This window comes from Camelus bactrianus, chromosome 28 (assembly GCF_048773025.1).
Source record: "Camelus bactrianus isolate YW-2024 breed Bactrian camel chromosome 28, ASM4877302v1, whole genome shotgun sequence".
NCBI lineage: Eukaryota > Metazoa > Chordata > Mammalia > Artiodactyla > Camelidae > Camelus > Camelus bactrianus.
In genome coordinates, this window is record NC_133566.1 from 19,639,204 (window position 1) to 19,659,946 (window position 20,743).

Below are 20,743 nucleotides of genomic sequence, written 5' to 3' on the forward strand. Positions count from 1 at the left end.
GGTGCCAATGCTGACCTCCGGGGGTCGTGATGAGGACCAAAAGGGGAGCGCATGTCATACACCTAGCCCAGTGCCTGGGATGGAGGGCTGCCCCCTGCTCAGGTCAGGAAGTAATGGCTCATCTACTCTCCTTTGCTTCCAGAGTTCAACAACCATGCACATCCCTTTAGGGGCCACCCCACGGGCTGGTGACCCCACAGAAAGAGTCAGGTGATTGCCCTATGGACCGGAGAAGGGGCCCAGGGCAAAGGATTTTTCCACCAATCTGGCTCCAGGCCAGAGAAAATCCACTCTTCCCAGATGGTGTTTATCAAGACAGAAGAACAATAACAGGGGCGTGCAAAAAGGAACAAACATCCCAGAGGAAGTAACAGTTCCAAGGGGGAAATGTCAGCTTCTCTGACAAATGCTTTTTTAAAGGTTCTAGTAAATTTTCGACCTCTACAGCGTTGTGAGACACTCTAGTGTCATTTATTATGAAATCTGATTCCCAATAAGATGAGATTATTACTGTCTTCTGCAGATCTGAATTTTGGTGGACAGCAGCAGCCTGCTTTCCCAGAGAATGTGGCTGCCCACTCCTTATCATCCTTAGAAAAGCTACTGTGTAGCCAAGCGGAGGTAGGTTGGAATTTGTGATCTATCCTTGCGCCGTCCAGTAGAGTAGCCACTGACCACAGGTGGTTCTTGAACACCTGAGATGTGGCTGGTCTGAACTGAGATGTGATATAAAAGTAAAAAACTCCCCGGATTTCAAAGACTTATTGTGAAAGAAAGAATGTAGACATTTCCTTAGTAATTTTATATACTGATGACATGTCGAAATAATGTTTGGGATATACTGAGTTAAATTTTTAAAACAGTGATAAAATCAATTTCACCTGTTTCTTTTCTCTTTTAATTTGTCTAACAGAAAAATTTTTTTAATTTTATGTTTTATTGAAGTGTAGTTGATTGACAACGTTTAGAAAATTTTGAATTATCTTGACACAACATTGTAAGTTGACTATAACTCAATAAATAAAAAAAAGAAAAATTTGAATTACCAATGTGATTCAAATTGTATTTCTAGTAGACACGCAGATCTATACCTTAATATTTATATGACCTTGGACAGATTTATGTAACATCCCTAAGCCTCAGTCATCTCGTTGTCTGTCCTTGGCACTTAAAAAACCCTCAGGAAATGGTGGCTTTTGCGATCACTATTATAAAGAATTCCAGGTACTGAGTGAATTGGTGGGTAGGGAAACATGAGAGGTACCAAGAAACAAAAGGCCAGAGTAGGATGTTTGAGGAGAGCAGGAAGAAGTGGCAGAGGATTCCCAGGGTGGGGAGGAGAGTTACGACACTTGAGGAGTCACTGGGGTCTGCTACGCCACTGCAAGGTTTTGACATACATTGGTGTCCCTGAGGGAGCGGACCCTTGGCCTAGACCCAGCAACCATCAGGGAGATTCCAAAGTGCCTACAGTTGGGCCTGCAACCAGATCATCTCATCTTCACCATATAGAATGGCTGCAGGCTTGGCCTCACCTGTACGAACATTACAATGTTCGCCTTTGTAGAAGACCACCTTGCTAACAGCCTCGCAAGGTGAGAGATTCAGTAAGGCACCGAATGATGTGCTGTGAGCAGAAATAGTGCTGTGGGCAGGGAACAAGAAGGGAACAAAAGTCACTGATTCCTTTACAGTCAAGGAAAGCTCTATCCCAGAAGTGGGATGCCAATCACTTCGTAAGGAAAAGCTGCTAGGTGGTGGGAGCTGCAGCCAAAGAAGCAACCGCTTTGTGATGAAGCGTGTTCTCCATCCCTGCGTGATCAGAAGATCTGGGCATCAGATCTACTGCTCCCTGGCTGTGGAGTCTCAGGCAAGCCGCTTCCCTTGGGAAGCCTCTGTTTCCTCATCTGCAAAATGGGAATAAGAATGAAAGCTGCTTTGCGGGGTTATTAGTAGGATTAAATGCTACGGGTGTACATTTCTACATTTCTGCTAAAGCACTTTACAAATGAAAAAGGAGACTCATAGAACAAATCGAATGAGGAAATAGGAGAAGAGGAATATGATCAGCCTGCAAAGCCACCAGGCAAACTTTAGGGCACATCGGCATGTATCCCAGTCTTATTTATAACCTAAGTGTGAAAAGGCTACTTGTACCTCTCAGGGAAAAGGCTAGAGAACAAGGAAGAAGCAGATTCAGGAGACTCAAATGGAATTGCTCCCTGAAGGATCATAAAGCTCTCACCACTGCTAAGATCTCTTTTGTCTCCAAACCCCCCTTGATAGACTGTCACGCCACTGGCCACCCCATCTGTGACACCGTCACCCACATCTCTCTCAGTGTGCATCGTTCCTTTCTGACTGTGCCCTTGGAACTTGCATGTTCTGCCCTTAGCCACCTTCTGATTCCCATCTCTCTCCTAGAGCAGTAGTTCTCTATGGGGTTGGTTTTGTCCTCCAGGGGACATTTGACAATGTCTGGAAATATTTTTGATTGACACAACTGGAGGGGAAGGGTGTGCTACTGGAATCTAGTGGGTAGAGGCCAGGGATGCTAAATTTCCCACAATGCAAAGGACAGCCTCCGCCCTCCCCTACCTGCCAATGACAAAGAATACACAAATCCAAATGTCAACAGTGCCAAGGTTGAGAAACCCTGGTCTCCCTAGGGAAGTGCAATCAATGCCTTTACAGTTTCAACAGCCATTTATGGACAATCCCCCAATCTGTACCTCTCTCTCCATTGCCATTGCTGCCTCTTCAGTGCCCTGGACAGTCCACAGACACATCCCACAGCCAAACCAAACCCTTTATCATTTTCCTATGTTCCTCCTCCTGGATAGCAGTTCCATTCTGCCAGTTTCCCAAGTTAGGAACCCCAAAGTGATCCTAAATAGACGACGGAGCATCACTAAGTCTTGGTGGTGTCTTTCAAATCCACCTCCCTCCTTTCCACACCAGCTCCTGCTTCCTAGGTAATGCCAGCGCGATCCCTTCTCTGGACATTTCCATCCACCTCCAAACTGACCTTTCTTTTCCCATCCATTTCTTGTGAGGCTGCTTGTTATCTTCCCCAAACATCGAGTATGTTCCACACTGCCCTCAGGGTAAAGTCCAAACTCCTTAGCTTGACATTCCAAGATTCTTCTCAACCTGCATTTTGAAGCCTACCTTTCATGAGACTTACCCCCTAGCCCTTCAGTTATACTAAATTACACGCCCTTCCGCAAACACACCATCCCCTTTTATATCTTTGCTTAAGTAGACTTGTCTCATGATGAGTGAATATCCTGCTTCATTCATCACTGCCTGTGGAAAGTCTATTTGTTTTTAAGACATTGCTTCCATGAAGCCTTCCAGATTTCCCCACTGAAGTTAACTTCTTCCTCTTCTGATCACCATCACACTGTGTCTTTTATAGAACCTATAATATGCTTTGCCATTAACTGCATACACATTTGACTTCCCTGAGACTCTAAGTTCTGTAAAGGCAGGGGCTGTGTCTTTACTTTGGTACCCCTCATAGAAAAGAATATATATCCTGCACACAGTAGGCACTCACTAAATGTTTGGGGTATTGGACTGAGAGATCTGAAAGAGGGCTTCTTTCTCTATAGTGCAGACAGAAAGAAAATTGTATTAGAAAAGACCCATGAAGAAATACCTTTTGTAAATTTTGGACTATTTTATGTAGAAATGAATGCTAAATGCCATGAGTCTCTTTATGTTGGTCCAAAAAGGATAAACTGGAAACTAACCCCTTGAACAGAAACAAGTTAAAAGCATGGGACGAAGAGGTGCGAAGCTAGCATAGCTCTTTCAGTAGCTGATTTCTTACTCAGAATGTTCTGTTCACCCACAACTATTAAGAACTTTTGATTTCTCTCTCTCCTCTAAAAGTTGTACTCGTTCTTTAAAGCCCATGTTTTCAAAAAATTTCCTGATTTCTCCAGTGTAATTCATTTCTTCCTCATAGCACTTTGAACCTTACTTAATCCTTTTAACTTCCTATATTCTATTATTATTCTATTATTTCTATATTCTTTTTATTATTATACTTCTACAGGACAGAGGCCATGACTTACTCATTTGTTTCCTCCTCTGTAACTTGTTCAATTCTTGGCACATAATAGACCATAAATGCTGAACTTGATAGAATTGTCTAATTTTAAGTGCTCCTGGAAGAGTAGCCCAGAATTCCCAACCCACCCTGAATTCACTTGGACTGGGATTTGACAGTGGATTAGAGGTCTACACCCTAAACAGGTTTATGGTTTCCAAAGTGACTTGGCCCAACTTGACCTAGAAGTGAGCCAGACCCTCACCCTCAGGAACTCTGTTAGCCCAGTGATTCCACTTGCCAAACATACCTGTGCCCGATAATCGAACTCTTGCCACTATAGTACAGATGTTTTTACTGCTTCGTGTGAAGAAATGGGATATATGCACACAGCCCTTCTGCATACCCACGTGCGATGGCTGATCACAGTTGTTTTAAGAAAAACCACTTGTGCAATTAAACTGTAAGCTCAACCAACCTTTGTTTTTCAATCAATAGATTTTATTTATTTATTTTTAGTAATACAGTCAGTTCCCATACACCACTTCATGCTCTCCCAGTTCTCCTATTACTAACATCTTGCTTTTTTTTTTTTTTTGGATTTCAACCAATTTAATATGTATGCATTTTTGTACATAATTCTATAAAATTTCATCACATGTATAGATTTGTATAACAACCATCACATTAAGGATACGGAATTTTCCCATCACCCACCCCAAATCTCACTAACATCTTGCGTTAGTGTGGCACATTTGTTACAATTGATGGGCTAATATTATTAACAAAGTTCATAGTTTATTTTAGGGTTCACTCTTTATATTATAGATTCTATGGGTTTTGACAAATATATGACATGAATTCACCATGACATTACTACAGTATCGTACAGAACAATTTCACTTCTCTAAAAAAATTCCTGTGCTCCTCCTATTCATCCTTCCCTTCCTTCCCCCAGTCCCTGGCAACTACCAATCTTGTTGCTATCTCCATAGTTTTGCCTTTTCCAGGATATCACGCAGTTTGGGTCACACAGCCATTTCAGACTGCTTTCTTCCACTTAGCAATATGCACTTAAGTTTCCTCCATGTCTTTTTGCGGCTTGATAGCACATTTCATTTGATCACTGAATATTCCATAGTATGGATATGCCGGTTTGCTTTATCCATTCACCTACTGAAGGGCATCTTGGTTGCTTCCAAGTATGGGCAATTATGAATACTACTGCTGTATATTCACGTGCAGGTTTTGTGCAGACAGAAGTTTTCAATTCATTTGGGTAAATACTATGGAGCACTATAGCTGGATCATACAATTAGAGTACATTTAGCTTTGTAAGAAACTGTCAAGCTGTCTTCCAAAATGGCTGTACCATTTTGCATTCCCACCAGCAACAAAGCAGAGTTTCTGTTGCTCCACATCCTTGCCAGCATGTTGTCAGTGCCATGGATTTCAACCATTCTAACAGGTATCTCGTTGTTTTAATTTGCACCCCCCCCAACACAAATAAGATGTCAAGCATCTTAGTTTAGTTTTTTTTTTTCTAAAAGAAGTACTATTTTACCTGAAAGGACATTGGACAAACTGTGGTTATTCAAACTGGTGCATCTGGCAGGTATTTTCTCAAAAATAAAAGTTGCTGGTTCGTTCAAGGAAAACAATAGACAGTATTTGTTGCCAATGATAAAATTTGAGCTTTCAAGTGAAAATTAGAATTTTAGAAAACTTGTATCTGCCACTGGCAGCTTCCCGACATTTAAGAGACTCTGCATTTAGAAGAGCTGCATAACTCAGTGAACCAGTGTTTTCCAAATAACCATATGTATGATTTTACAAAATCATGTGTGAGTAAATGGGCCATTCAAAGCGCAAGATATACCAATGATTTTAATGTAATAAAGCATAAAGTTCATTGATATGATTTCTGATTCCACATCTGACTAACCTTTAAAAAAATGAGCACTTGTAGATTTAGGTGTAATATCAAAGAATATCCATAGTTATCTAAATAGACCATAAAAGTGCTTTTTCCAACTAAGTATCTGAGAGGCCGGATTTCCTTCATATACTTCAATCAGTACCACCTCACAACAGATAGAATGCAGAAGCAGGGATGAGAATCTAACTTTCTTCAAGTAAGCCAGACATTAGAAAGATCTGCATGTGAAACAATACTCCTCATTTAATTTCCTGTGTGCAAAATATACTTTTTTCATAAAAATGTTATGTAAATGTGTAATGTGTTTATTACTTTTTTTTTCTTTTGAGTCAACACATATTTTAAACATTTCTGTACATTTCCAATACAGTAAATATGGAAAAATATAACCCGTATAAATAAAAACTCTTTGGGTTCTCAATAAAGTGTGTAGCAGTTATGAGACTGAAAAATATGAGAACTGCTGCTCTAAGATGCCTTCCTCTGATCCTGCTGGCCAATCCCACTGCAGAGAATTAGATGTTACAACTCTGTTCCAGATTTCACCTCTCTGGCTGTGGAGAAAAGGGAACCCTCCTCCACTGATGGTGGGAATGCAGTTTGGTGCAGCCACTGTGGAAAACACTATGGAGATTCCTCAAAAGACTAGGAATAGACTTACCATATGACCCAGGAATCCTGCTCCTGGGCATATATCCAGAAGGACCCCTACTTCAGGATGACACTTGCACCCCAATGTTCATAGCAGGATTATTTACAATAGCCAAGACATGGAAACAGCCTAAATGTCCATCAACAGATGACTGGATAAAGAAGATGTGGTATATTTATACAATGGAATACTATTCAGCCATAAAACCCGACAACAATAACGCCATTTGCAGCAACATGGATGTCCCTGGAGAATGTCATTCTAAATGAAGTAAGCCAGAAAGAGAAAGAAAAATACCATATGAGATCGCTCATATGTGGAATCTAAAAAAAAAACCCATAAATACAAAACAGAAACAAACTCATAGACATAGAATACAAACTTGTGATTGACAAGGGGGAGGGGGGTGGGAAGGAATAGACTGGGAGTTCAAAATTTGTAGATACTGACTGGCATATGTAGAATAGATAAAATTATTCAGTACAGCACAGGGAAATGTATACAAGATCTTGTGGTGGCTCACAGCAAAAAAAAATGTGACAATGAATATACATATGTTCACGTATAACTGAAAAATTGTGCTCTACACTGGAATTTGACACAACATTGTAAAATGACTATAACTCAATAAAAAAGTTTTTGTTTTTGTTTTTGTTTTTATAAAAAAAGACTTCACCTCTCAAAGAATTTCCCTGATGGACTACTCTACTCACTGCCCCTGTTCTGCATCCCCTCTGCAGTTACGTTGTTCCGGTTTCCCCTGCAGCTGTCAAACCTCTGGTTCTTGGCAGGTACTGGAAGAATGAATAAAGGAACTCGCACACTCTCTCTGGGCCAGTGCAACCCTTCCAGGTGCGTCCTCAACTCGGCGCTCAACCTTTCTGGGAAGTCTGACATCTGCGCCCGCACTGCTCACTGCAAGGAGCACCGCAGGGACACAACAACCTGGAGAGGCCTAATGGGGGCGAGGAGGGACCCAGGGAAGTCGCAGGCACTCCAAGTCTTCTTAGGTTGAAAGCGCGGAGAGGCCTCGGGACGCCTCAGCGGAGAAACAGGTCTTTCCACAGAGGACCTGCAGGTCCGGTGGAATCTTCATTCCTCCCGTGTCACCCGGTTAGGCCGGGCTCGGCCACGCCCCTTCGCAACCGCCCCGCCCCACCCCGCCCCAAGGCCCCTTGCTCCGCCCTCTGCCGCCAAGCAGGGAGTCTGCGGCGGCCAACTAGGGCCCTTCACGACAATTCCGGCGCTTTCCGGCCGGCCGCGCGGGTGCTGATGTGTCGGGGAGGCGGGGCTCAGCGAGGCTGCCCTCGCGACGCCCGCTGCCCTCGCGACGCCCCCTGCTCCGACGCTGCTGCTTTGGCCGACCTACCTCCCCGGGGCCATGGCGGCGTCTGCTCGGTCCGCGCGGGTCCCGCCTGTCTCAGGTAGGCTCAGAGCCCCGCCTTGTGGCGGATAGAGAGGGGCGCGGGTTTCAGAGGGGTGAGGGCGGGAGGAGTGCCGTGTGGGACTTGGAGAAGGGGGCTCTGTTGGAAGGGGGCTTGTGGAAAGAGATTTTCGTTTTTGGCTTCGGGGTGATGATGACATTTGAGGGCGCTTTGCGGTGGGAGGACTGTAGTCTGAGACAGGTGTTGGGGACATTGCGGGGGGTCCTGGAGGAGGGGCTGCACTGCAGGGATGTTTCGGGTAGTCAGAGTTAGGTGGGAGAACCCAGGTAGACAGAAGCCCTGGGAGGGATTTCTGTGATTTGAGGAGGAGCCTGTTTTAAAGCATCTCCATTCCCATACGCGTACACACAACTTTTTCCATTGATTGGTTGCAGATAAAGTACAGAAAGACAAGGCTGGACAGACCTCAGGGTCCCGTCAGGGCAGCCGAATGGGGAAACTCTTGGGTTTTGAGTGGACAGATGTGTCCAGCTGGGGGAGGCTGGTGACCCTGCTGAACAGGCCAACGGATCCTGCAAGCCTGGCAGTCTTCCGTTTTCTCTTTGGTAAGTCCAGTTTCTGGGAGGGGCCAGCGTGGTTGGGGTGGGAGAATAACAATTGTCCCTTGTCCATTTCTTGGTTACTTACTTGCTTAGTGGACTTACCTTCCTTTTCCTAAGAGCTGAAGTTACTGATATCCTGAAAGAGGTCTTTGTGAAGTTTAGGATCAAACCCAGTTTTGTCTCCTCTGATTAGGGTTTGAAGGCCAGAAATGCTTTGATTTGAGGCTATAGGAAATACAGAGGCAGAGGGACAGGAACCTATTTTACTGGTGGCATGAAGTTGCTCAGTAACTATGCTAAGGACTAGATTTCAGAGAAACGGCAGGAGTGACAGGGCAGACATTTTGTCTGGGACACCCTCATCCAGGGCTTCCTAACTCATAGGGCACTGCTTGTATGTTTGGAATGGGTTACGGATATGCTGAGATATTGCTCCCCTTAACCCAGTGGTTCTCAACTGGGGGCAGTTTTGCTCTTTGGGGGACATTTGGCAACTTCTGTAGACATTTTTATTGGTCACAGCTTGAGGGGGAGAGGGAATAGGTGGCTACTGGCATCTACACAAAAGCCAAGGATGCTGCTGAATGATCTATGAACCACAGGATAGCCCTCACAGCAAATAATTAACCAGTCCAAACTCTGAATAGTCCTGGGGTTGAGAAATCCTGCCTTAACCGGAGCTGTCTTCTTGACCTGAGTAGCCCCTTCTGTTTACCCTAGAGTGCTGGCCAAATACTGCTGTGCTGGGAAATGAAAAATTTTGAGAAGCATCACCCAGTAGGACAGACCTTTATAAATACGACTATGAAAATCTGAACAGCTTTTATAACACTTTGTATACTTCTCTCATTTAATCTTCTCTGAAACCCTGTAAAACAGTATGAGCCCCTTTCACAAATGGAGAACTGTCAGATCACACAGCCAGCATGATGCTTAAGCACAGAGCTGGCGCTCAGGAATTATTATTGAATGAATTCTTTCCAGGGTTAGGAAAGAAGTCTGACCCTGGAGCCGGGTGGGCTCGACTGTATTCCAGAGTGTTCCATGGCTCCCTTTGCTGAGGCCCATCGGCTCCCTCCCCCTCTGCCTTCTCAGGGCTGCTGATGGTCCTGGACATTCCCCAGGAGCGGGGACTCAGCTCCCTGGACCGAAGATACCTGGACGGGCTGGACGTGTGCCGCTTCCCCTTGCTGGATGCCCTGCAGCCACTGCCTCTTGACTGGATGTATCTTGTCTACACCATCATGTTTCTGGGTGAGGGAATCTGTAGCAGAGGTGGGAGTATTGACTGGGCTACCTAAAACCCAGAAATACAGAGCATGCTGGTATAATGCCCAAGGTCATGGGTCTCTTATTTCACTTCTTCTGGGACATAATTTCATCCTGCTGGCCTGTGTGTCATCTGAGCTGTGACCGCATAACTCTTTTTAAAAATATTAAAATAACACTTAATTTATTTTTACCTGGTTATAAAATGTCTTGATGACTTTTCTTAATCCCCCTCACAGCCTGTCCCAGGGGAGATGGGCCTGTGGTGACTCTTTGACCTCTTAATCCTCTCCCCACGAATCCCAGGGGCACTGGGCGTGATGCTGGGCCTGTGCTACCGGATAAGCTGTGTGTTATTCCTGCTGCCATACTGGTATGTGTTTCTCCTGGACAAGACGTCATGGAACAACCACTCCTATTTGTATGGTTTGTTGGCCTTCCAGCTGACGTTCTTGGATGCAAACCACTACTGGTATGAGTCTAGGGGAAAAGAGGGAGGGGTTGGCTGCATCAGGATGGTTACCAGAGGTGGGGCCCAGTGAGGTCCTAGGATTTGTCCCAGCAAGTGTATTTTCAACCATGCTTTGCAAAGTGTGGTTACAGGTAACATTTTGATTTGGGTGGATTTGGGAGGGAGAAGGGTCAGTGAGGTTGGGGCACTTGGGATGACAAAAAGCAAAATGGCTCCATTCCCACCCCTTCAGTCTTTCCCTATCTCCCCAGGTGCCTTGATCTGTCCACTTCCTGTAATCCTCTTAGAGAGAAGAAGAGAAAACTAAAGCCAGACATAACTGTTTTCAGATACTTCAAGGGTGGTCATGTGGAAGAGGGAGCAGACTTTCTCTGTGTGAGCCCAGAGGGGCAGAGTTAGAGCCAAGAGTAGAAGTTACTGTGAGGGAGTCATGTCAGAAGGAGAGGGCCCGCCAGGGCTGCTCAGCTGTGCAGTCCTGGGAGGAGGTAACCCTCCCCCGCCTCTGGCTTAGGAGACCATCTCTCAGGGCAGGTGGAGATGGGATTTGGAGACAGGGTGGTAGGACAGATGACCTTTAAGGAGTCTTCTCATTCTTAAGTGAAAAGCAAGTATGATCTGTTAGTAAGGTGGGCATGGGGGGAAATACGTCAAACATCGGATTTGTTAGTGATTTATCAGTCATTAATTAAATTTCATTCATCAGTACACACATGCAGATTCCCCTTTTGTAAACCTGTACATTCATTCAGAGTGGCCAGCTCTGATCATAAAGAATCAAGAGGCCGTTTTGACAGAGTACTCCTGAAAAGTTTCATTTTTATGACTTTTTCACAGTTTGAAAAAAGACCCGTCACTTACTGAAGGCTTTCCACATACCAGGCACTATACTAAACACTTGATTTTTCCACATTATAACCCTGTGGGGTCCATAGTGCTGTTCCCATTTTATAGATGAAGAAACTAAGGCTTACAGAAGTAAAGGATTTGCCTCAGGTCATGTAGCAGGTAAGAGGCACAAGCGAGAACGCAGATCCCCATGACTGCAGATCCCAGCGCTCTTGGCCACAAGCGTAAGCTGCCCCTTTCAGCTTCTCTGCTCCTTGTCTTCTTGAAAACCCGCTTTGCTTCTGCCTCCCCAGAATACATCTGATCTCAGTAGCCTGGTTTTACCAGTCCTCACCCTGGATAAGCTGTTAGCAGGCACCCTCTGGTACTAGAACCTGGCGTCCTGGTCTATGAAATGTCAGCTTCTCTGGGATGTTGAAACTTTTTAAAAAATGCTCTCTCTATATTTTCATACACCTTTAGCTTTTTGGATGTTCCCTCAGATTCATTCTTTTTCACATTCAGTCATATTCTAGCATTGTAGTCTTTTTCCTGATTTGTTTCATTAGGGCAAACTAATTTGCTTACCAGCGCATGGTAAACACTGAACTTTTTGTTGTTAGAACTCACTAGTAATATTTCTGTTATGACTTAAAATAATCATGTCGCAGCATGCTCATATAGTCCTAAAGGGCCTCAGAGTAGTCCAGAGGACCAGAGAGGAGATGGGAGATGTCCTGGGGAAGAGATTCTTTCATTCATTCATTCATTCACTCATTTATTCATTCATTTTTGGTAGGGGGAGGTAATTAGGTTTAATTATTTATTTCTTCTTAGGGGAGGTGCTGGGGATTGAACCCAGAGCCCCACACAAGCTAAACCACTTGAGCTATACCCTCCGCCTGAGAGATTGTTACATTTCAGCAACAAGGTGGAAATGGGTCTGGACTCAGCGGCTCTCCTCAATCCTCCTCTCCATCGCTGCAGGTCTGTGGACGGCCTGCTGAGTGCGCGGAAGCGGAATGCCCACGTGCCCCTTTGGAACTATGCTGTGCTGCGGGGCCAGGTACAGGGTTTTCGGGAAGAGGGAGGTGTCCTCACCAGCCACGGTCAGCACGGCCGTCCCACGACTGGACTGCACTCTGCTCTGCCCCTCGGATCTTCTCTTTCCAGCGAGGCTGGCTCTTCCCTTGTTTCCAATCCCCTCGCCTCTGGGTTCTCTCACCTTGTCAGAGCAAGAATAGAGCTTTGTTCCTGCTAGATTAGAATCCTCATGAGAGAAAGAGTAACATCTATGCTTCGTGATTTTCCTTGGTGCCTAATATTGTGCCTGGCATTGGTAGGAAGTCACAAAATACTTGTCGGGTGAGTGACCTCTGAGATGAGCGAATAGAGGAGTGGATCTGATCTTCTTTGGGCCTTGAATGGAGCTCAGAACTTACTCGTGTCTGTAGAGAGCAAGGTTCTGACTTTGCCTGAGCATTCGTTTTGCATTTTGTGTTTGCAGATCTTCATTGTGTACTTCGTTGCGGGTGTGAAGAAGCTGGACGCAGACTGGGTCGAAGGCTACTCCATGGAGTCTCTGTCCCGGCACTGGCTCTTCAGTCCCTTCAAGTGAGCAGCAGAGCAGAGGCCTCTGCAGCCGGGGTGCAGAGCGGGTGGTGCCCCCCGCAGGCCTGCGGTAGTGGCGGCTGTTTCCACTTGGCCTGAACTTTGCACGTGCTTCCCTCTGCCTGCTCATCTTCCTGTTCAGCAGAAGGCAGGGTCAGTGATATCAAAAAATCTAGGCCTAGGTGCCCCCCGCCCAGGAGACTCAGTGTGGGCAGAAACCGAGGGAAAAGAAATAAAGGAAAGGAAAGCACCGGAACTAGGTGGTTTGGTGAGTGAGTCAGTGCCCCCAGCAGTTGCTGTGTCTCTGGTGTCTCTGTCCTTGGGTTGCCTCCCCGGCCTCTAGTCAGGATCCCCCACCGCCGGCATGATGAGAAGGTGGACAGTCAGCCCTGACAAAACCATGGTTACCAGCTCTTTACAAAACAGACTGGAGCTTCTCCTCCCTGACTTCTCTCTTCCTCCCATTTCTTCCTGCCTCTGGTTTTACCTTGTTCTTTTTCCTCTTCTGCTGTTTCCCAGGTCCTGAAGTTTAACGTCATTATTGTGTTAGTCAAACGTTCCCCTTTTGAAGTTTCACGTCACATATGACCTCCACAAAGAATCTGTCCTCCACATCCCACACTCTTCTCAACCCAGTTTTGCCCTGGAGATCCACTCTTACTTATTACATAGGGTCTGTTGAAAAAAATTAGACACCCAGAGTGTACGGAAACGAACAGGGGTTGGAAAACTCTGCCGAAGGATGTCTTTGTGCAGAGTCCTTCTGTCCACCTGCTGGGGTGGACCCTCCGGAAGGGCCAGGGTAGAGAGGTCCCTGGGAGTGCTGGGTTCTCCAGTGCCGGCGCCTGACCTCCGCCGCTGGCTTCCGCAGACTCGTGCTGTCCGAGGAGATGACCAGCCTGCTGGTGGTGCACTGGTGCGGGCTGCTGCTCGACCTCTCAGCTGGTTTCCTGCTCTTCTTTGACGCCTCGAGGTCCGTCGGCCTGCTCTTCGTGTCCTACTTCCACTGTATGAATTCCCAGCTCTTCAGCATCGGTCAGTCCCGTGGTCTGGCAGGAAGTGGGAAACCCTGGGTTTGCAGAGGCGCGTGTGGGCATGGGAGGTGGTGACGGGTGCCCGAGCTGAACCGTGCCAGGCGCGGTCTCTGGGAGACAGAGACAAGCGGGGAGGAGAGGGCTGGGGCTTCCAGGCTCAGCTGGCACGCTGTGTAGCTCCTCTCTAGGTGAAGACTGCTTTCATCACCAGCGGAGTGTCTGGGGGTGGGGGTGCCCCGGGGGAAGCGGGTTGAGGGCATTAACACGTTTCCCCAGCCAGACTCCTGAAGTGCCGATTTTCTCCTTGCCTTCCTAGGTATGTTCCCCTACGTCATGCTGGCCAGCAGCCCTCTCTTCTGCTCTCCCGAGTGGCCCCGGAAGCTGGTCGCTCACTGCCCGAAAAGGCTGCAAGGACTGCTGCCCCTCAGGGCTGCCCCTCAGCCCAGTGCCTCCTGCGTGTACAAGAGGGGCCGTGCCAAGGGCGGCCAGAAGCCGGGGCTGCGCCACCGGCTGGGCGCGGCCTTCACCCTGCTCTACCTCCTGGAGCAGCTCTTCCTGCCTTATTCCCACTTCCTCACCCAGGTGTGTTTGTGGGCTGGGGACGGAGGTGACAGCGCTGGGGAGAGAATGGGCTGGTCTTGTAGACCTTGTCTTGGTAGAGGATGGGCGTGTGGACCGCCGAGCTGATTCCCGCGGCGCTGCCCCCTCAGGGCTATAACAACTGGACCAACGGGCTGTACGGCTACTCCTGGGACATGATGGTGCACTCGCGCTCCCACCAGCACGTGAAGGTCACCTACCGCGATGGCCGCACCGGCGAGCTGGGCTACCTTAACCCTGGGGTGAGATGTCTGGTGCTGACAACCTGCTGGTCTTCAGAGCCTCCGTTGAGCTTTGGGGTCTGGTTTGGTCCTAAACACAGTCATAAAATAACAAATTTGGGTCCACTCGTTCCACACGGCTCCAGCCAAAGGACACTTCTTTTGTTGGGGGGTGAAATGGGGCAATGTCAGTCACTTTACTGAACTGAGATTAGATTTGGGAAAGGTAAGTACCACTAGCCCAAAGATGAAAAATTCTTCCAGAAAGACAAAGTTGTCTTGTTGTCTTTTTTTTTTTTTTGCCTTTTCTGGTCAAAACTGGCCGCAGGCAGGGATCTCTCTGTGCCGTTGGCAGTGCATGACCTGCCCGGGAGCTTGATGACAACGAGGTGGGACTGACGTGGGGGTTTGGGGCAGGTATTCACACAGAGCCGGCGATGGAAGGATCATGCCGACATGCTGAAGCAATATGCCACTTGCCTGAGCCGCCTGCTTCCCAAGTACAATGTCACTGAGCCCCAGATCTACTTTGATATTTGGGTCTCCATCAATGACCGCTTCCAGCAGAGGTGGGCAAGGGGAGTGGAGAAGGGGGAGAATGAAGTCCAGCTCTTTTTGCCGAGATGAATAGCCCATGCTCCCCAGTGTTGTCTTGCTTGAAAGGCTGTCCTCTGGTGCATGTCCTTGTTGACCCAGTTGTGGGCATAGCTGATTGCTTCCAGCAGGGGGCACCGTCATCCCGAAGAAAAGGTAACTCACTTATCTCAGAAGCTGTTAACACAACTCTCCTCAGGTTGCCACTAACCCCACTTCTCAGTGCTCCAGAATCTCTTTCCCCTTCTCTCTCTATCCCAAACTGGCAATGATATGCTGCCACAGGCCATTTCTTCTTTCTGGAGAGCCCTGTGATGATGAACAGAACCAGAAATTCTGGTGTGAAGGTGGTTGTGGCCTCCTTAGAACATAGTTTCCTTTCCTAAGGATTTTTGACCCTCGCGTGGACATCGTGCAGGCTGCCTGGTCCCCCTTCCGGCGCACACCTTGGCTGCAGCCACTGTTGATGGACTTGTCTCCCTGGAGGACCAAGTTACAGGAAATCAAGAGCAGCCTGGACAACCACACAGAAGTGGTCTTCATCGCAGATTTCCCTGGTATGGAGGAGAGCAGGGAGGCTTTGCTGTCGCTCCTCCTGGCTTCCTTGGCCAGGGACCTGTGATGGAGGGGGAGGGGCCGCTCCTGCAGGGAGGAATGTCTGTGAAGCCTGAGGGGGTGGTGGCGGTGAGGGTGTGGGAGTGAGCCACTCTCCCACGGGGTGGGATGAGAAGCTGTTGCCCCTGGCAGGGCTGCACCTGGAGAACTTCGTGAGCGAAGACCTGGGCAACACAAGCATCCAGCTGCTGCAGGGGGAGGTGACTGTGGAGCTGGTGTCGGAACAGAGGAACCAGACTCTTCAGGAGGGAGAGAAGATGCAGGTATTCTGCCTGAATTCATAATGGTATGAAAGCTGAGATGAGTGGAGTTGATTTATCATAGACTCAGAATGCTGTAACATTACATTAATGCAGCTGCAGCGCGGGCTTAAAAAGCAAGGGCCTCGTGGCTGCAGATAGCCTCATTCAGGATCCTAGAGCTCAGTTCCTTTGGACTCAAAACCACAGGAACAAAGATGTCTGGGCATGTGTGCGGCAGGGGGCGGGGTGGGCGAGGTAGCTCAGGGAGCTCACGGCTGCAGGGAAGGCCGAGGATGCAGCGTACCCGCCTTCCCCCTTGGCAGTTGCCTGCGGGCGAGTACCATAAGGTGCACACGACGTCGTCCCGCCCTTCCTGCTACATGTACATGTATGTCAACACCACAGAGCTTGCGCTGGAGCAAGACTTGGCGTATCTGCAAGAATTAAAGGAGAAAGTGGAGAATGGAAGTGGTGAGTTTATGAAGATTTGGGCTGCGGTAGCCCCCTTGACAAGTAGTCAGGGTTGTGAATGAGGATTCAAGAAGGAACTTGAAGCGTCTAACTGATGAAAAGGGAGCTGCAGGAGAGAGAACGCTCTCTCTCTCTCGGTGATTCCTCTTTTTGTCCTCTTTCGGGTAGAAACAGGGCCTCTACCTCCAGAGCTGCAGCCTCTGCTGGAAGGGGAAGTAAAAGGGGGCCCCGAGCCGACACCTCTGGTTCAGACCTTTCTTAGACGCCAGCAAAAGCTCCAGGAGATTGAACGCCGGCGAAATGCCCCTTTCCACGAGCGACTCGTGCGCTTCTGGCTGCGAAAGCTCTATGTGTTTCGCCGCAGGTCAGTTTTACCCACAGCCGTACTTGTTGCCATCAGACGTCTGCAAGCTGGGTAACTTTCCTCTGGTGAGGGTAACGGTGGGGACTCTTTCCCAGGAAAGGACTGTCCAGTGCTAAGTCCCTTTCCCCCTCCCCATTCTCCTCTCCGGGACCGAATGGAAGAGTAAATGTCATGTCTGGTGGCCGGCTGCCTTGTTCCGCCTCAGCTCATCTGCAGCCTCCCGTGGGTTATTCCTACCCCGAGCTGGAGTCCTCTGCCAGACTGTAGAAGGAGCGAGATGCTTCTCCAGCTGGGATGGAGGGAGGGGCCAGCGGGGGGAGGCTCTCAGTTATGCCTGGGTGAGGGGTGGGGCCAGGTGCCCCGCTGGCTTTGGCAGGGATTCCCGTGTGTTGAAGCAGGCGTTTGGACTGGGAGGCTTTTCCCTCTTTTTCAGCTTCCTGATGACTTGTATTTCACTTCGAAATCTGGCACTGGGCCGCCCTTCCCTGGAGCAGCTGGCCCAGGAGGTGACTTATGCAAACTTGCGACCCTTTGAGCCCGTTGGAGAGTCGAGTCCTTCAAACATGGATTCTGCAAGTCCTGATCCTCCTGAGCCACATTCTGACCCCATCCACTCAGAGTTCTGAGGGAGGCCGGACACTGGGAACAGACGTGGGGGCAGCCAGTCACAGGACCATTATCTATGCAGTGGACATTTAAAAAAAATCACTTAAAACTTCTTTTAAAATATTTTTTCCTATCCATAGCTCTGTTAAATTCAGAGATGATAGATTAGAGAAACCAAGGAAGTAAAGCAAAGATAAGATTTATGAATCCAAGATTGAGGGGCTTGGGAAGGGGGTTAAAAAACAATGTGAGAATATCTTTCTAGGCTAAAGGGGATAAGAATCAGGTAACGTGACTGGCTCCGTGGGGAAAGAGATTTAATGTACGTGATGAAAATAATAGCTGGCTGTTCTCGAGTGCTTGCCGTTTGCTAGGTAGGCCCTGTGTGAAGCACTGTGCCTGTGTCATTACATTTGGTCCTTGATGGCCATTAGCCCTGTTTTACAGTTGGGGAAACTGAGGCTGAGACGTAGCATAATTTGCTCAAAGACATATACCTCATAAGGGATGGACTGATGGTTTGAATCTCAAGTCTGTTTGACTTAAGGTCCTGCACACTGCCTCTCATAATTTTTAGAATCACTGACAATAATTCTGAAATGATGTAGCTTAAAGCTTGTCTACTTAATTGTAAGTATTAGGGTGGTGATCGGGCTTTAAATGAGTGTGGAGTAATTTTCTCTTCACTGCAATTCTGCTTCCTTCTCTGTTCCTGCTATCTATGCAGCCACTAAGTTCATTAGCAGTTACGAGAGTATTTAGAATAGCACAGAGTTAAACTCAACGGAAATGTAGATGGTTGGTAGTAGTATTGCTCTAAAAATAAGCTCAGTGTTTAGTATTAGTCTAGCCTTTAGTAAGCAGGCGGTGTAAAGATGTAACCAAACTCTTTGTGAGAGATTAGGGAATGTTTACAGCCACTTTCTAGGTTTGGATGTACGAGGTTTGGATATGATTCAGGAAGATCCTCAATTCTGTGAAAATTCAAAGGCCTGGCACTGGAGCTAGGAAGTAAGAATACATAGAATAATTAGAAAAACAAAAAACAAAACAAAAAAAACAAGACCTAGGCTCCTGCTCTGTGACCTCACGGCCCTGAGGCAGCAGGGACTGGCAGTCCCTATACTTTTGATAAAGGACTGTTTTCAGGTTTCTCTTCCCATGCCGCCTCCCCCCTCTGTCCCCAGCACTCCTTCCTTCTCCCCCCATCTGAGTTCTCTCCTAGGCCGCTGCCTGTTCCCTGTACACACTTGGGATGGTTATGTCCACTCCATGGTTTCCAGTGATGCTGCTGCTCAGGCTCCCTTCCTGTGCCCTGGGCCTGTGCATTATCTAGCTCCACCTGGATGTCCCTCGGGGCTTTCACTGCCCTAAACAGAACTGTCATTCATACCTAACTCAGACCTGCTTCTCCTGTATTAGCCGGATGGCAACTTTTTTTTCCCACTAAGCCAGCTGACTCATCCATCAGCCTTCTTTCTTCCCTTTTTCTCACATTTCTTAGAATTTCAAGTCCCATCAGTTCTACCTCTTACTTCTTGGATCTATTGATTTCATCTCTACTGCCTCTGTGTTCTTCCAGTCTTTATACTGGAGCCATTAGGGGTAGACAGAGCAGAGCGGGGCTGCTATGCAGTTGTGTAGCTTGGGACTGAATGAGGACACCTCCCTGAGGCCAGGTGGGGCCTGGCAGTTAGTCCCTCTGATTCATACAAGGCATCTTGTGGGTCAGCGGCTGCAGTGCTCCAGGAGGCATCTTGCTAACCGTGTGTGGGAACTGCTTCTCAGTCCCTTTGCAGATCTCAGTGACACACAGTGAGCCTTAGCACTATGTCCTTTGCCAGTAGGGTCAGTTACTTTGTTCCCCTTACACCCTCCCGCCCTTTTTTTTACTTGGTAATAAAGGTAGCTTTTCACTTTGAGAGGGGACTCCTGGTTTCCGTTTAGTATAGGCCAAGACGCTGCTTCCCTGTTAGTGCGCCGCCCGACACTCGGTCAGTGGAGTTGGGGTGGGATGCTCATCTCAGTGCTGGTAAGAAAAGCTGTTCAATGGAGTAAACCTGGGTTATTCAGATTTCAGTACTCAGGCCCTGGTATCAGTGCCCTTTTAGCCAGGCGGCTTTTGCATCCTGCCCCCAGCATTCGGATCTTTGGTCATCTTGGAACTTTATAGAAAAGCAAGGACAAATGTATCTTTCAACCTAAACATAGTTACACTCCTTTAACACACTTCATGCTTTTTGATTTTCTGCTGTGATCACCTCCAACCCTTGCCACCTCATGCCTTTGGTTCTGCTGTTCTCCTTGGGGTGGTTAATCCAGTGTCTTTTCCCACCCCCCTACTGCCTCTGCCACTTAGGGAGAGGCTAGGGCAGAAGACAAGCCACCTGTCACTGTTCGAGGGCGGGATCAACCCAGCAAACACTGAACGGAGACCTTCTCTGGTGCGACTCCAGCTCACAGGCACTTGCTCATTCTCATCTCCCTCATTTAGCCAACATGGTCACTTACCTTCAGGCCACAAGTGCACTGGCATTTAAAAGCTTTTTGAAACTTAAGCTGGAGCTTTTCAATGTCATGCAGAATTCAAGTCCTCATTTCAGAGCAAGTCAGAAGTTAATCATTGATATTCCTGATGTAGTTTTGCCTTCCCTTCCAACGTAACTTTTGAGCCTCCAGGCAGACAGGAGTAATCAAGCATTCTTTGTTCCTCACATTTGAAGTTTATCCACTTGACTTCATCATACATGTTGATATGAACATGTGCCAAGAGGCTCCTAGGCTCAAGGGTGGTCCAAGCTTTACAGCTGAACTTTCTACATAAACTGTCACAGATTTAGAATAAGCCTTTTAAGAACTTACAGCCTAACTGTGGCTTTATGTTTAAATTTCGCTTTAGTTCATTTATTTTAGATTATAAAGATATATTGGAAACTGGTCCCTCACCACTGCTGAACTGTAAAAATGTGTCCTGAACATAATACAACTTGCAGTCTTTAACACCTGTTTATATAAAGGAATTGGAACTAGGTATTAAACTGTTTACATTTTCAAAAAGATGAAAATTGGTGTAAACTTTCAAGAATGAACATTATCACACAACTCACATTAGTGGTTTTTATGCCCTTAATTTTAGATAATTTAAGACATTGCTGACAGCATAGAAGTGGCTACTGCAATG

The 20,743-nt window shown here is 47.3% G+C and overlaps 1 protein-coding gene across 1 annotated transcript; it reads left to right on the forward strand.

The window, feature by feature from the left end:
- Positions 1-7,917: 7,917 nt before the first annotated feature.
- GGCX (gamma-glutamyl carboxylase) lies at positions 7,918-19,484 on the forward strand. The gene is made up of 15 exons (XM_074354516.1): positions 7,918-8,075; positions 8,471-8,641; positions 9,734-9,892; positions 10,214-10,379; positions 12,192-12,270; positions 12,712-12,818; positions 13,687-13,850; positions 14,166-14,431; positions 14,560-14,691; positions 15,088-15,239; positions 15,652-15,821; positions 16,012-16,142; positions 16,445-16,592; positions 16,761-16,956; positions 17,390-19,484. Exons 1-15 carry the CDS (start codon positions 8,033-8,035, stop codon positions 17,580-17,582), a joined length of 2,277 nt encoding a protein of 758 aa, XP_074210617.1. The 5' UTR covers positions 7,918-8,032; the 3' UTR covers positions 17,583-19,484.
- Positions 19,485-20,743: the final 1,259 nt, after the last annotated feature.